This window comes from Cololabis saira, chromosome 2 (genome assembly GCF_033807715.1).
Source record: "Cololabis saira isolate AMF1-May2022 chromosome 2, fColSai1.1, whole genome shotgun sequence".
Classification (NCBI taxonomy): Eukaryota; Metazoa; Chordata; class Actinopteri; order Beloniformes; family Belonidae; genus Cololabis; species Cololabis saira.
Window position 1 is genome coordinate 12137709 of NC_084588.1, and position 13124 is coordinate 12150832.

Here is a 13124-nt window from a genome sequence, read left to right on the forward strand (position 1 = left end):
TCCACCTCTCACTCCCTGTTTCACTTCTTACCAGTGGGGCATTTCTCCACAGAGATTTATTCTTACCAGAGACAACCTTCACTTTAGTGGGAGCAGTGGAATCAATGATGTCTGAAATTTTAGAGGGAAAATTATCTAGAAGTCAATTTAATCACTTTCACAGCAAAGAAGCACCTCTGAGGAGGAAACACGAAGCAACACGACAGGTGCCAAGACTGCAGTTCCTTCAATGGCCACGAGATGACCTTCAGTCTGATTTCAAGCCCAGTTTGGTCCCGACATCAGTCGTGGGGGTTTGGCACATTGTGTGGTCCTCAAGTGTGTGCTGTCCTTTCCTAATCACGTTGGAGCCTCTCTCATCAAACCTGTTTGACATGTCCGACTCTTGCCTTCAAATGAATGTGCCAACACCTAATGTAAATGTAATGTAAGCTGAGAAGATTCAACCAGCCAGATGTTTCATAGTTTGACACCTCACTAACACAGCAGCCAACCAAACAACACGATCCAAAAACCTGTCTGTTTTTCTTCTTAAGTCAACATTGATCACACAAGTTTCTGTCAAATGTCTGCAGAATCGTTTTCAATAAGTGTTATACGTGTGGTCTTGTGGTCTGACTGAATTACCTTGTGTGTTTTGAAGAATGATATTTATCCCTAATAGCTAATCTCTTTTGCACTTCTCTCCCTCCTCTGCTCGTTTTCCATCATCTAAATAGGTTCAGCGCTTGACGCTTATACTCACATTTCTTTCAGCACAGAAGTTTGCATGTTGTTTCTCAAAGTTGCTTTGGATAGAATCATCTACTAAATCACAAAATGTTTAAGCACACAAACGCATGGGTGACATCATGGCAGCTACACTAACCTATTATAAAACAATCTGACCACAGAACTACCAGCAGTGCTTGAAAATACCTGGGACAGGCACTTGGTTTTACCTATGAAACATAGATGTAATTTATTGTCTTGAAATTTGTCTTGAAAAACCCGGCAGGCACACAGAGATAGGAGTACAGATAAGAAGAACCAGTTACAGTGTTTGCAATTTGGTGTCAGTGTCTGTCAGAAAAAGGACAGGAAGCCAGGTAACAGGAGTAGCATGTGTTCTTCATCATTATCATCATCCTATTACCGTCTCCTTTCCATCGCTGCTGCAGCAGCGCGCTTCTTCACAGGATGCACCAGGGATGGTTGTGGGTCTGTGGCGGTAACCATCCACCCTACCCCCTTCCCAGGGTACTCCCACCGGCCTCTCAAGTGGCTTTAGGCCACAGAAAGCTGAAACAGGCCAGCTCTAAATAATCCCTCGTGTCTCCGCTTGTACTCTGTTTGGCACATGAAAGACCTGTGGCTTTGTGAGGCCACACCAGGCACATGGTAGACCAAACAACTTGGCCAAAACTTCTGTTGGAGCATGGCAAACCAGAGTTATATGTTGGAAAGCCAGGGCGCTGAGTGAGCCTGTCTGTGCATCTTTACATGTGCTACATAAACTGAACTCCCAACAGATGGTTGGATACTGGGCCACGGGTACCGCACTTCTAAATACCCCAAAACGGCACACTGGTCAGCACTCAGCTGAAATGGCACAGCGGTATCTATTATGTAACTCCTAATAAGCACAAATCCTGAGACATGCAGTGCCATACACATGAGAAAGCGGCAAGTGTGGCTGGAGAAGGCTGAAGTTAACAGTACCTCATGTATGGACAAACTGTGTCCACTGATGAGTGATTTATCTATTAATAAAATTCTCCAGCAGCAGCTTGTCTGTTTAAATCATTAAATACAGTTGGCTTAACAAGTTAGTATTTAGATTTGAGCTTCATGAAGCTAATGTGCAGTGTATTGTGCAGACACAACAGTGCACTTTATGGGTGCATCATTGTGCCCAGGGATCTAATGTCCAGGAAAAGTAAACTCAGTTGGGGGTCTTCTCACCTGTAATCAGGCCTAAGACTTTTGTTTTAGCCATCTGGAATTTGTTTTTGCAAACGAAGCACATTTCTGTCCAGTGGTTCATGGGTAATAAAGCACTAATGCTGCGGAAATGCTCAAGACAAGTGTCTTGAGCATTAACCTGGAGATGTCTGGGTCATGCTACAAATATCAAACAAAAATAACTGAGTTCAACTCCCATCCTAACCATTGACCCCCCCAAGGTGTTTTTTCTACATTCAAATATTTGTCTCCATTTCATTTGAAGAATTTCTTTTGGACTTATCGCCCAGTTCTCATAGTCTTCTGTCTGTGCTAAAGCAAAAGCCACCCAAAGTAACTTCCAGCCTCTTCAACTCTTGCAACAGCTGTGCGTCGCTTTACGGCCCTGCATGACGCATCAACAACAATAAAGCTAGCTCTCGGGCTTCAGGGGACATCATGGCAGAGATGACTAAGAGACTCCAGAAAGTAATGACACAAGGGAAAGTGAAAGAGTGACCAGGCAAGACACCAAACAAGAAAACATCTTCAAATCAGTGTTGTTAAGGAAACCCAACCTCCATCACTATGGCAGACCCTCTGAGCTCAAAGTTGCTAAAGTTCCCTTCTGCTAATTTAAGTTAAAACATTAAAAACCCTCCCATTAAAATATCCATCCATCCATCCATCCATCCATCCATCCATCCATCCATGGAATGTGTGCATGCTCGTAACGAAACCTGGAAAAACCTTTAAGTGTGTTAAATGAAAAGCACAATAGCATGTCTATCGCATCTGAATACCCAAAATCAGCTCTATTTTAAGAGCAGGTTTATTTAGGAGCAGGTTTATTTAGGATGCTCTTATCACTGAAGTCTTAAAACATAATCAAGTGCAAATAAGTTCATAGTTCTGTAAAAAGCAATATTCATGCACGCTGAAACAACTTAACCCAGAATTAAACAAATGCAACAAAAACTCTCCATAAATACATGCTGCGACTAAGATTAGTGCGCACCTGCAGGCCTTCCACACAAGAATCTAGAGCCACCTTTTCTTTTATCGTCTCTGCACGACAGCTCTCCGTGCAAGATTAAACACATAAATCAGGAATTCTGACTAATCTTCTTAAAGGTCACATGCTGACACAAGAATGAAGACAATCACATAATCAATAGACTTGTGTATGAACGGAGAGGATTCTGGACACCAACCGCACTTCATAATAAAAAAGGAAGGTCATCTAATTTCCTCCAAGTGTGCGCGCACGTGTACGTGTGTGATCTGTTGTCACTCTCTTCTCGTTGCTCGCACACAAACGAATCCAGGCTGACCCTGCGGGCCACGCCGGCCATGCTGAGGGGAGGTTTGCGGTGTGTAATTAAGCTAGCCCTCTTATCAGCTCATCTCTAGGCTCCGGCAATAACCTCCTCAGCTTCCATCTCCCCTTCCTCCCGGGGCTCATAGGAGATGCAGATAAGGACCACGGCTGAAAGAAAGGGATCCAGAAAATGACAGGAAGAAATAAAGGAAGAAAGAGTGTGTGCCAGCAGTCTGTGTTATGTGTAAACTCAACAGGGTGCTCATTATATTAAATTACCTTTATTAAATCTGCAGCTTCCTCCTTTTATCACATGTATTAACTTCATAAAGGTCCCTTTTTCCTCATCAGTTTGCACCACATGACCTATCTGAACCCGAGCGTCTCTGTATTTTATCTCCCGGTCCCAGATCCTGTTGAATATTTACCCCCTCTGGGGCTTCATATCACACTCAACAGCGGGTAACAAAGCATTTTTACTGAAGCTCCAGAAGAAACCAGACACACGCACATACGGAAAAGCATGCATAATTGCTGCAAACCTCCAATCTTAGTCCCAGCTAAGCCTGTTTTAACTTTCCACACAGCCTTCAAAGTGAAGCGGGACTCAGGTGAGGGGAACGGCGGGTTGCATTCAGCAGTTTCTGCTGATTTTAAAACAAGTGCGACTAAGCCGTTGCAGATTTGCAACCCAACACCAAAGCCATTGTGATGCTTCAGGTTGATTAAACAAGCAGTAACACAGCTTGCTACAACATAAACGTGATGGAAAAAACTGAAGTGTCCTGAAGTTGCAGCTTAAAAAAAAAAAGAAAGACAGGGTTAAGCATATGAAAACTGTCAACAAGGAAAAGAGGCTCCCCGGGCTGTGATTTTAGACCTTTCTACCAAAAGAACACACCTTAATTTGACTCGTTCCTAACAGCCAGGAAGACCTGGAAGTGTTCAACCTACCAGTTTCATGCTGTAATTATTCTGCTCCCAGCGGCACAACATCAGACTCATGTTGCTTCTTGCAGCTTGCTCTTTCAGATACACCTGCCTCACATTCAGGAGGGCTGTGGTTGGCCCAGCCAGTCCCACCTAAAAGCCATGAGTGGGAGATTCAGAGAAACAAACACACTCCCAGTGGAGCTGCAACAAAACCCAAAAAATCCACTAAGAAGGTCAAATATTCCAAGAGGGTGTCGCAGGATTGAGAAAACTTTCTTGAATGAGTGCAACATGAAGCTGCAGAGGGATGGCAGAAATGCTGCCTGCTCGAGCCCCAGCAGGTCTCTGATTGCCCGAGGGGCGGGAGGGGGGTGGGGGGGGTAGAGAGAGTGAGCCGAGCCCCTTCGGCTTCTCTCCACCCACTGTGGGACACAGAGGAGGGAAAAATAAATGCAGGAGGTGAAAGGCAGGAGCCACCACAGCCACTCCTGCTGCTGTGAGAGGCGGCCAAACCAAATGTGCTGAGAGGGGGGAGGAGGAGTGGAACCCCCTTCCTCCTTTGCCTACAGCAACACAATTTGTGCCATTGCTCTTCAATGGACCATTGGTCATATGGGGAGGAGACAGAAGAAGAAAAAAAAAGGACAGACCCCTTAACCTTTTGTCCTCCCCCCTCCCCCCCCAACGGTCCGCACCAATCATGACAAAAAGGTGAGGATAAATAGAGAAAAGGGGGTGATTAGTGAACTCTTGATGGCAGTTTTTGGAGGCCGACCACAGCGGAGCGCAGGGACCTAGCCGCTGAAAAACCTCCACCAACCATGTTTATTCCATTTACAGCATTTTTTTTTTTTTTTTTTTTTTTTAAACCAGCCTCTCGCTGTCAAAAAAGCCAAGTTTTCATTTCCCCAAACACAGATGTAGCCGTCTGCCCTCTGATCAGCCGTCACTCACAATCTGCTGCGGCTGCGTGGCCGCCATCATGTGAACGCTGTATGTACAGTGGGTTCGTAACCCAAGCACTTATAGATCTGCAAGTGTGTGTGCGTATGAGGAAGCCCACAGCATGGGCTGCCCTCCGTTTGAGCTCCTTCCAACCCCCCCCCCACCCCGTGCATGCACACCCCACTGCCGACCACAAATTACAAGCCAAATTTGAATTTTGGGAAAAGCCCAAGGTTTACAGAAAGTTCCCACAGTAGTGGGATGCCTGATCGCTCCCAGCAGGCTGAACAAAGATGCTTTACTCTCCACAAAACAATAATACTATTTAGACAGGATAAGTAATGACCTGTGATAGTTTCACTTAAAAATAAACGTCCCGCCAGCTTCTTCGCTGCAGAAAAGTACGCCCAGAAATAGGTGACTTATAACAATTTGTGCAATAACTGTTAAATGATGCATTCATGTTTTCAGTTATTTTAAACTATTATAGTGTATGTGTAATTTCATGGTTAGTGATTAATAATATCCAAATGACTCGCTGCCAGAAGAAGTTTCTCAAACGTTTCAAACTTCTAGGTTTAACTTTTCCTATTAGATAACAATTCTGTTCATTTCAAACATTTAATAGCCTTTTTTTAGATGAATGAATTCCTTTCAACGTGCCGACACTCCTACTTAAACATAATTTCAATGTTAATACAATATCAGACAGTAAAAAAAGAGCCGGCACCAATCTCAATGGTGGTCTAGCCCACAGATCTTTAAATATTTCAGATGAGTGAAGACTCTGATTTGATTTGATCATAATCTTAGATAATTGGAATCACAATTAATTTGTTAACTATATTTTATAGTCGTCCAACAAGAAAAACTAAAAAAGACTCAAAGATCCAAAACAAATCAAAGGTTCATATACATATGAGGCAACACATATGAGGCAGACAGGCTTGAAAATCAGGTTTTCATATATAAAAATGCTGGAAATGTTATTTGCATATTACACTGTATTTAGAGGTATGTGAACCCACACAATGCAGGAAAGAACCTGCCTGCTCAGCCAACTACACACCTAACACATTGTTCTCCGGTCGCTGCTAACCAGCATTGATTTAAAGCCACTCTGGCTCCAAACACAGAGAATATGTCAGCATTTAGTGCTTGTGTTTAACAGTTTTAGTGTCGGCCTTGAACAAGCTCATTAAGTGCAGCCGTAAGTGAATGGGTCGAGTACGGTTCCTTTCACAGTCCAAGATAAACCTCGGCGTATCGTTAACAATGGGAGGACAACCCCGCTGTGGAGGGGCTTTTGTGGGGGTGGGGTGGGTTAGGGGCATTCAGGGACATATGGACTTGCTGGGGGGGAGAGAGACGGAGACAAAAGCAGCTGGACGGGGGACATAATAGCAATCTGATGACATTGTTCATCTTTCCATGTTCTTCTTTTTCTCCACCATCGTACATTCACTGTGAATGAGGTGTCACAATCTGCTGCATGTGCATCATTTTAAAATGCTTAGAGCGGGACTGTTGAAGCTGTGTCACGTCTCTATTAATACCTATTAAAACGAACACGATCATCGGCATGGATGCTCTGACAGATACACTTTTCCGTGTTCAGATCTACATTAACATGCATCCTGAGGAATCCCGTCATAGGCACATTTTTTTGTTTTGCTTCTTAGAAAGAGCAGCGCACATGTAGATGTCAGCCCTGCTTGTTTAAAGCCTGAATCAGTCTGCGGAAACCATGAATTTAGCTTGGAAGAGATTCAGCTTCACATGTTTGAGCTGAGAGTGCTAGCAGATGTGTCAGAGTTCAGGTGTTGCAACTGCCAGAAGCTGACTGGGAGGAAGCGCTTCGTTTTCATAACCTTTACAAAGTTAGTGCACATCCTCGTTCTTCTTAACTGCTCTAATTTTAAAAAGTTTAAGGTTTGTCTGTCAGCGCTGACAAGTAATTGTTTGACTAAGTTACGATGCTCCAACTCCAGCGGTTAAGAGTCCTTCTTCTCACAGAAACGTGTCAGAGGAGTTGGATGAAAGAAAAATATATGAACTGATACGGTTGAAAGATCTTCTGAAATGTAAAAGAAAACAAAAAAACTGCATGTAATACTATATATCAGATTAGTGCATGAAGTAAGGATTCAACTTTCCAGAGAAGCTTAGAGCTTGCCTTCATTAACCAAGTGTAGACACACAAAACAACAAACATGCAGGTTTTCAGTACACACACATCAGAGGTGGGTAGTAACGAGTTACATTTACTCCGTTACATTTACTTGAGTAAGTTTTGGGAAATGTTGTACTTTTAGGAGTAGTTTTGAATCACTATACTTTTTACTTTTACTTGAGTAGATTTGTGAAAAAGAAACTGTTCCTCTTACTCCGCTACATTAGGCTACGTTGAGCTGTTACTTTTCTTTTATTCCTTTTATCCGCGTACGCGTCAATCTCATGACATCACTGGGTGATTCTTTGGGAAAGATTTTTGTTTTTACATGTTTTGTCACATTTACACAGACTCAAACACACACAGAGTTTCTATGAGTTCATGGGCTTGTTCTAGTTCTGCCTGGTTAAAAAAGAAAAGTACAAAGGCTTGAAATTTTGTGCTACTTGTGCTTAATTAATTTTTTTATTCTGTTATTATTTTATTTATTTTATTATTTATTAAAGTAATTGAATTGACTTTAAGATTATTTAAATTTATGCTATTTTTTATTATTAATTTTAATTTATTTTATTATTTTATTGATTTAATTAGCCTGAAAATAATTATTTTGTACTTTTGTGTTTGAATGGTTGTGTTAAAAAAATAAATCAGACGTTACTCAACCGTTACTCAGTACTTGAGTAGTTTTTTCACCAAGTACTTTTTTACTTTTACTCAAGTAATTATTTGGATGACTACTTTTGACTTCTACTTGAGTCATATTATTCTGAAGTAACAGTACTTTTACTTGAGTAAAATGTTTGGCTACTCTACCTACCTCTGACACACACACACACACACACACACACACACACACACACACACACACACACACACACACACACACACACACACACACACACACACACACACACACACACACACACACACACACACACACACACACACACACACACACACACAGTGATCCCATCCAGATTGAAATGAGAGGAGCACAACAGCTCCAGAAACAGGAAGCTGCAGGAGAATCCAGCTGAATGGGGAAATGTGATGATCCGTCATATTTTCACAACCAGACGATGTTGACAGAGAGCCAAGCGATATTTCATAGTTGTTGTCATGCCTGTTTACACTCAACAGTCACATCCAGCTCAGAGCGCAGCTGGGAATCACGCAGATCTCAGCAGCGGGGAGCACAGCTGGAACCGCCAAATCGAAAGTTAGGATGTTCTGCTTTTATGTGGTTATTTGCTGCACAATCAGAAGGATAAGACATGCAGTTTGATGTGTTCTTGGAGTATTTGAAAGGAGCGTGCAGAGTTTCACATCTACCTGAAAGGAGCATGTGCATTCAGTTCCCAGAGTTTTTAGTGTACTCGTGAAATGGTCTACTGGCAGATGGTGAGGAGAAACAAACAGAATACGACAAAAAGTGTTCTGGACGTTAAATCACATAGAATTGCTTACCCTGCCTTTAACACACAGCCTGGCTGAAGCATTATGACAGCTCCAACCTCCTGCTCATGTCAGTTTATGTGTGATTAGACAAAATATCTCCACATTTATCTCATAATAACACTCTGTGAATTACTGTTATTACCTCTCAAACAAGCACTTAGTCAGCCGTGATAGATAAATACGACACTCAGTGGTATAAATAAATGGCCTACACTTATTTAGCACTTGTCAATCCATGCCTCCATTTTCTTCATCTTGTCCGAGGTCGGGTCCTGGCCACCAGGACAGGCTGGAGGAACATAGTCCCTCCAGCGTGTCCTGGGTCTTCCCCGGGTCTCCTCCCTGCGGGACATGCCAGGAAGACCTAACCAGGGAGGTGTCTAGGATGCATCCTCAGATGCTCAAGCCATCTCATCTGACTCTTCTCAATGCGGAGGAACGGCAGCTCTACTTTGAGCTCCTCCCGGATGACGGAGCTTCTCCCCCGTCTCTAGGGGAGCGTCCCTGACACCCTGCAGAGGAAACTCGTTTCTGCAGCTTGTACCCGCCAGAGGTGTCAAAAGTATTCACATTCATTACTCAGGTAGAAGTATAGATACTAGAGTTTAAAAATACTCCTGTAGAAGTTGAAGTATCAACTCAAGTTTTTTACTCAAGTAAAAGTATAAAAGTACTGGTTCCAAAACTACTTAAAGTATAAAAGTAAAAGTAATGTAAGGGGGGAAAAAGCCATTGAAAATGAATGCATCTTAGTATAATGCAAATATATTAAAGAACCATATATGTGTACTATTGAGCATAAACATGTGTTTCAGAGAGCAGAAGATATGATGACTAGTTGCCTATAAGTATTGTAATGGTGCAAAAAGTCAAACTTCACAGGCATGTTATCATTTATCCTAACCTTTATTGGAATGTACATCCAAGTTTAGTTGCAGGAATCTGAGGGAACGGATGTAAGAACAAAACTGGACAAGAACATCTGAAACAACCACAACCAAATTCACTCTATCCGGATGGAGCAATTTAACTGGATAGTTTTTTTAAAGGCCGAAATGAAATATAATAACAAGGCTGTTTTTAAAATGTAAGGACAAAAAGTACAGATAATTGCGTGAAAATGTAAGTAAAAGTAAAAAGTCATCTGAAAAATAATTACTCCAGTGAAGTATAGATAACCAAAATTTCTACTTAAGTAAGGTAACGAAGTATTTGTACTTCGTTACTTGACACCTCTGGTACCCGCGATCTCGTTCTTCCGGTCACTTCCCCATTCCTGTGATTATAGGTGACGGTAGGAATGTAGGCGACCGGTAAAGCGAGACCTTTACCTTTTTGCTCAGCTCATTCTTCACCATGACAGATCGTTGTAGAGCCCGAAATACTGCAGACACTGCACCGATCTGCCTATTAATCTCCAGCTCAATTCTTCCCTCACTTGTGAGGGAAGAACATATCAACATCATCTGAAAAACATAGAGACCCAATTCTGAGGCCACCAAACCAGACCCCATCCGCTAGTCAGCTCCGTCTAGAAATTCTGTCCATGAAAGTAATGAACAGAATCGGTGACAAGGGGCAGCCTTGGTGAAGTCCAACCCCCAAGGGAAAGAGTCCGACTTACGCTGACGATGCGGACCAAGCTGTAATACCAGATGTAGAGGGACCGGACAGCCTTTACAACCGATTCTAGTCCCCATCCACATCCTTCTGTCCCCCCTTCTTAAACTTGTCTAGGACTTGAAAAATGTCTTAAAGGAGCATGAGGCTCCTTTTAAGAAATGAGACTCTCTAGCGCCACCCTTCACCACGACGGCCGTCGGAGGTACTGCAGCCAACAGTGAAGCCGGCACGGGAGAACCGGGAGAACGCACATGCAGCGTCATGTGACGTCACATCCGCAGCCCAGCGCGGGAAATTATGGACCGAATTGCAGCACATTTTGCAGCACACAGCCTGTTCAAGGCAAAGGAGAGATACACTAGAGGGCTCATTCTTTTGGGTTTGGAACGCTTCATCTGACATTATTACTAGAAAACTTAAAATGTATACAGATTTTTTTCATAAATCCTGCCACAATCCGGCCTCAAGCTCCTTTAAATTGCCTTTGTCATTCATCATCACAAAGTATCGAAATGGCACTCTGAATGTAGCATTGGTTCATGGACACTTTTGACACATGAGAGGATATGGGATCAAAGCTTCAGTATTACCGTTGGAGGACCAACTCTCTACCCACTGTTCTCTACTGCAGACCCTCATTATATTTACTGATGTACAATATGAAGAATTTCAAATACAGATGACTGTTAATTTCCTGCTTCTTTTGGCCGAGTCCTACAAATTCATATTTTTGCTGAAGCCAGCATCAAACGCACTGACACATTAAATCATTACACAATTAAAAAAGTGTATCCTCCTGAAAATCGTTTAATAGGACTCTAACTGGTTTATCTGCAATTGACAAGATTCAGGTATTTAGGCATAAGTAATAAGGGCATGAGGATGAGGTAAGTATTTGTGGGGTTAACTCAAATGTTTTTCAAATGTAAAACTATATGCATTGACATATGTCAATCTCAACTAGCAAAAATGTAATCAAATAAATAAAATATAGTGCATCCTCAAAAATAAAGTGAATCAAATGTTTACAAATGCTTTGACTGCATTGGGCATAGTATGGACTTCTCAGAAATATAATAGTTTCAAATAAATACAGTACATAACATTTCTAACTCATTTCTCCCCTCAAACTATATTTTCACTTGTCACTCTGTCCAATGTCCTTGTCATTTCTAGTTGTTAGGTGAGGGCGTCAGTGGGAGATTTTTCTTAAAAAGAAGCATCTCTGCCTTCTCATGTCCAAGTCAGTTTCTTTTGTCATCAATAACATTTGCAATAGCAGAAAAACTGGTGCAAGGTGAGGGCAGGTATTTCCGTGCAAGTGAGGCAAGGTCTGGGAAATGATTTTTGTTGCTTCTCCAGTACACCATGGGGCTCTCGGATTGAGGAATCACGGCCTGTTAGAGGTAAGATTGGGTCTAAATAGATAGAGAAAGCTTTATTTAAACAAAAAGTGAATTCCCTGCTGATGCCTTGTGCTTCGGGTCAGCTCTTTTGAGTTGTTCTCTTGAAGGATTCCTTCATACATCAGCAGGGAAACATTGTCATCTGCCTTGGTTTTCTTCTCCTTTGGCTCTTCTCCCTATGTTGCACATCTCATCTTGACCTGCAACACTTCTGTTGCTTCCCTTTTTGTTGCTCGGGCAAAATAGCCATCCTTATATCTAGGGTCTGAGAAAACACAAGGACTCTGCGTAGATGTGACTGAAATGCTGATCTCTGGCTTGCAATAAGGTACTTGAAGACTTAACTCCATGATCTGATGCAACAGTCTTCTTTAACAGACGCTTTAAGGCTTCAATGGCAGGGATCACATCAGCTGCTGTGGCTGCAGCTGAGCTCATGTCTTTTGTCGGCTGTTCACGTGGGTCAAGAATAGTGACCATGTCTTCCATTTAAGTCCACTAGTATGGGCTCAGAAAAGCAGGTAACCGATCAATGGAAGCAGGTTACTATGCTGCGAGGGCTCCAGCAAACTTACCATGTAGAACATGCTGTTCCATCTAACTTGGCACATCTTGTTGAAGCCTTGCCTCTTTCATGCCTAGTTGTTTCTGTAAGCTTTGAGGGTGTTTGAAGTGCCCTACTATCTTTCTGCTGATCGAAACAGTCTGCGATGCTTCTTTGGCTCAGCACAGCCTCGTTCACAGCGAGCTGTAAAGAGTGTGCCGTACAGCCCGAGCTTGCAGGCCCACATTCCTCCGTAGCCTGTGTCATGTTTCGGGCATTATCCCCGAGCACAACATGCACTCGCTCTTTTCACGTGAGCTGTAAGAGTCCTCCTGTTGAAACTGGAGGTCTCTTCTCCTCTCAGAATCCTCGCTGAGCAGGTTTTGCAAACAGCAATGCTTGTTGTTATCGTCTGACCACACTGATGGGGACATGTCCATTATTGGTCTGGCAGGGACGGGGCCAGGCTGGCGTCCTGCTGGTAAGGCGCAACAGCTGACCTAACCAGCATGGTAACCAGCGTATCATGGCCCGTTTTGGCTACTATGCCTGGAAACAATTCCCCCCCAAGTTCATGAATTCCCAAATCCCAAATCCCAAACCCAAATTCCCCCAAATCGACCAATATTTCATCGGTATGATAAATATCGTGCATCCCTAATTATGTGATAAAATCAGAACCGTGGCAAAATCGTACTTTATTAAAAGTGAATAGTTAAAGGAGCATGAGGCTCCTTTTAAGAAATTAGACTCATTAGAGCCACCCTTCACCACGACGGCTGTCGGGGGTACTGC

General features: G+C 42.7%; 1 protein-coding gene across 11 annotated transcripts in view; it reads right to left on the reverse strand.

The window, feature by feature from the left end:
• nav2a (neuron navigator 2a) overlaps window positions 1-13124 on the reverse strand; it is a 249424-nt gene that overhangs the window by 99428 nt on the left and 136872 nt on the right. Inside the window, exon 1 of one of the 11 annotated variants that reach the window (XM_061737824.1) lies at window positions 4199-4335. The exons of the other annotated variants lie outside the window; for them this stretch is intronic. Coding sequence (XP_061593808.1) covers window positions 4199-4249 — 51 coding nt within the window. The 5' untranslated portion in view covers window positions 4250-4335. Of the gene's footprint in view, window positions 1-4198; window positions 4336-13124 lie in introns of those variants that run through there. 11 annotated transcript variants of the gene reach the window in all.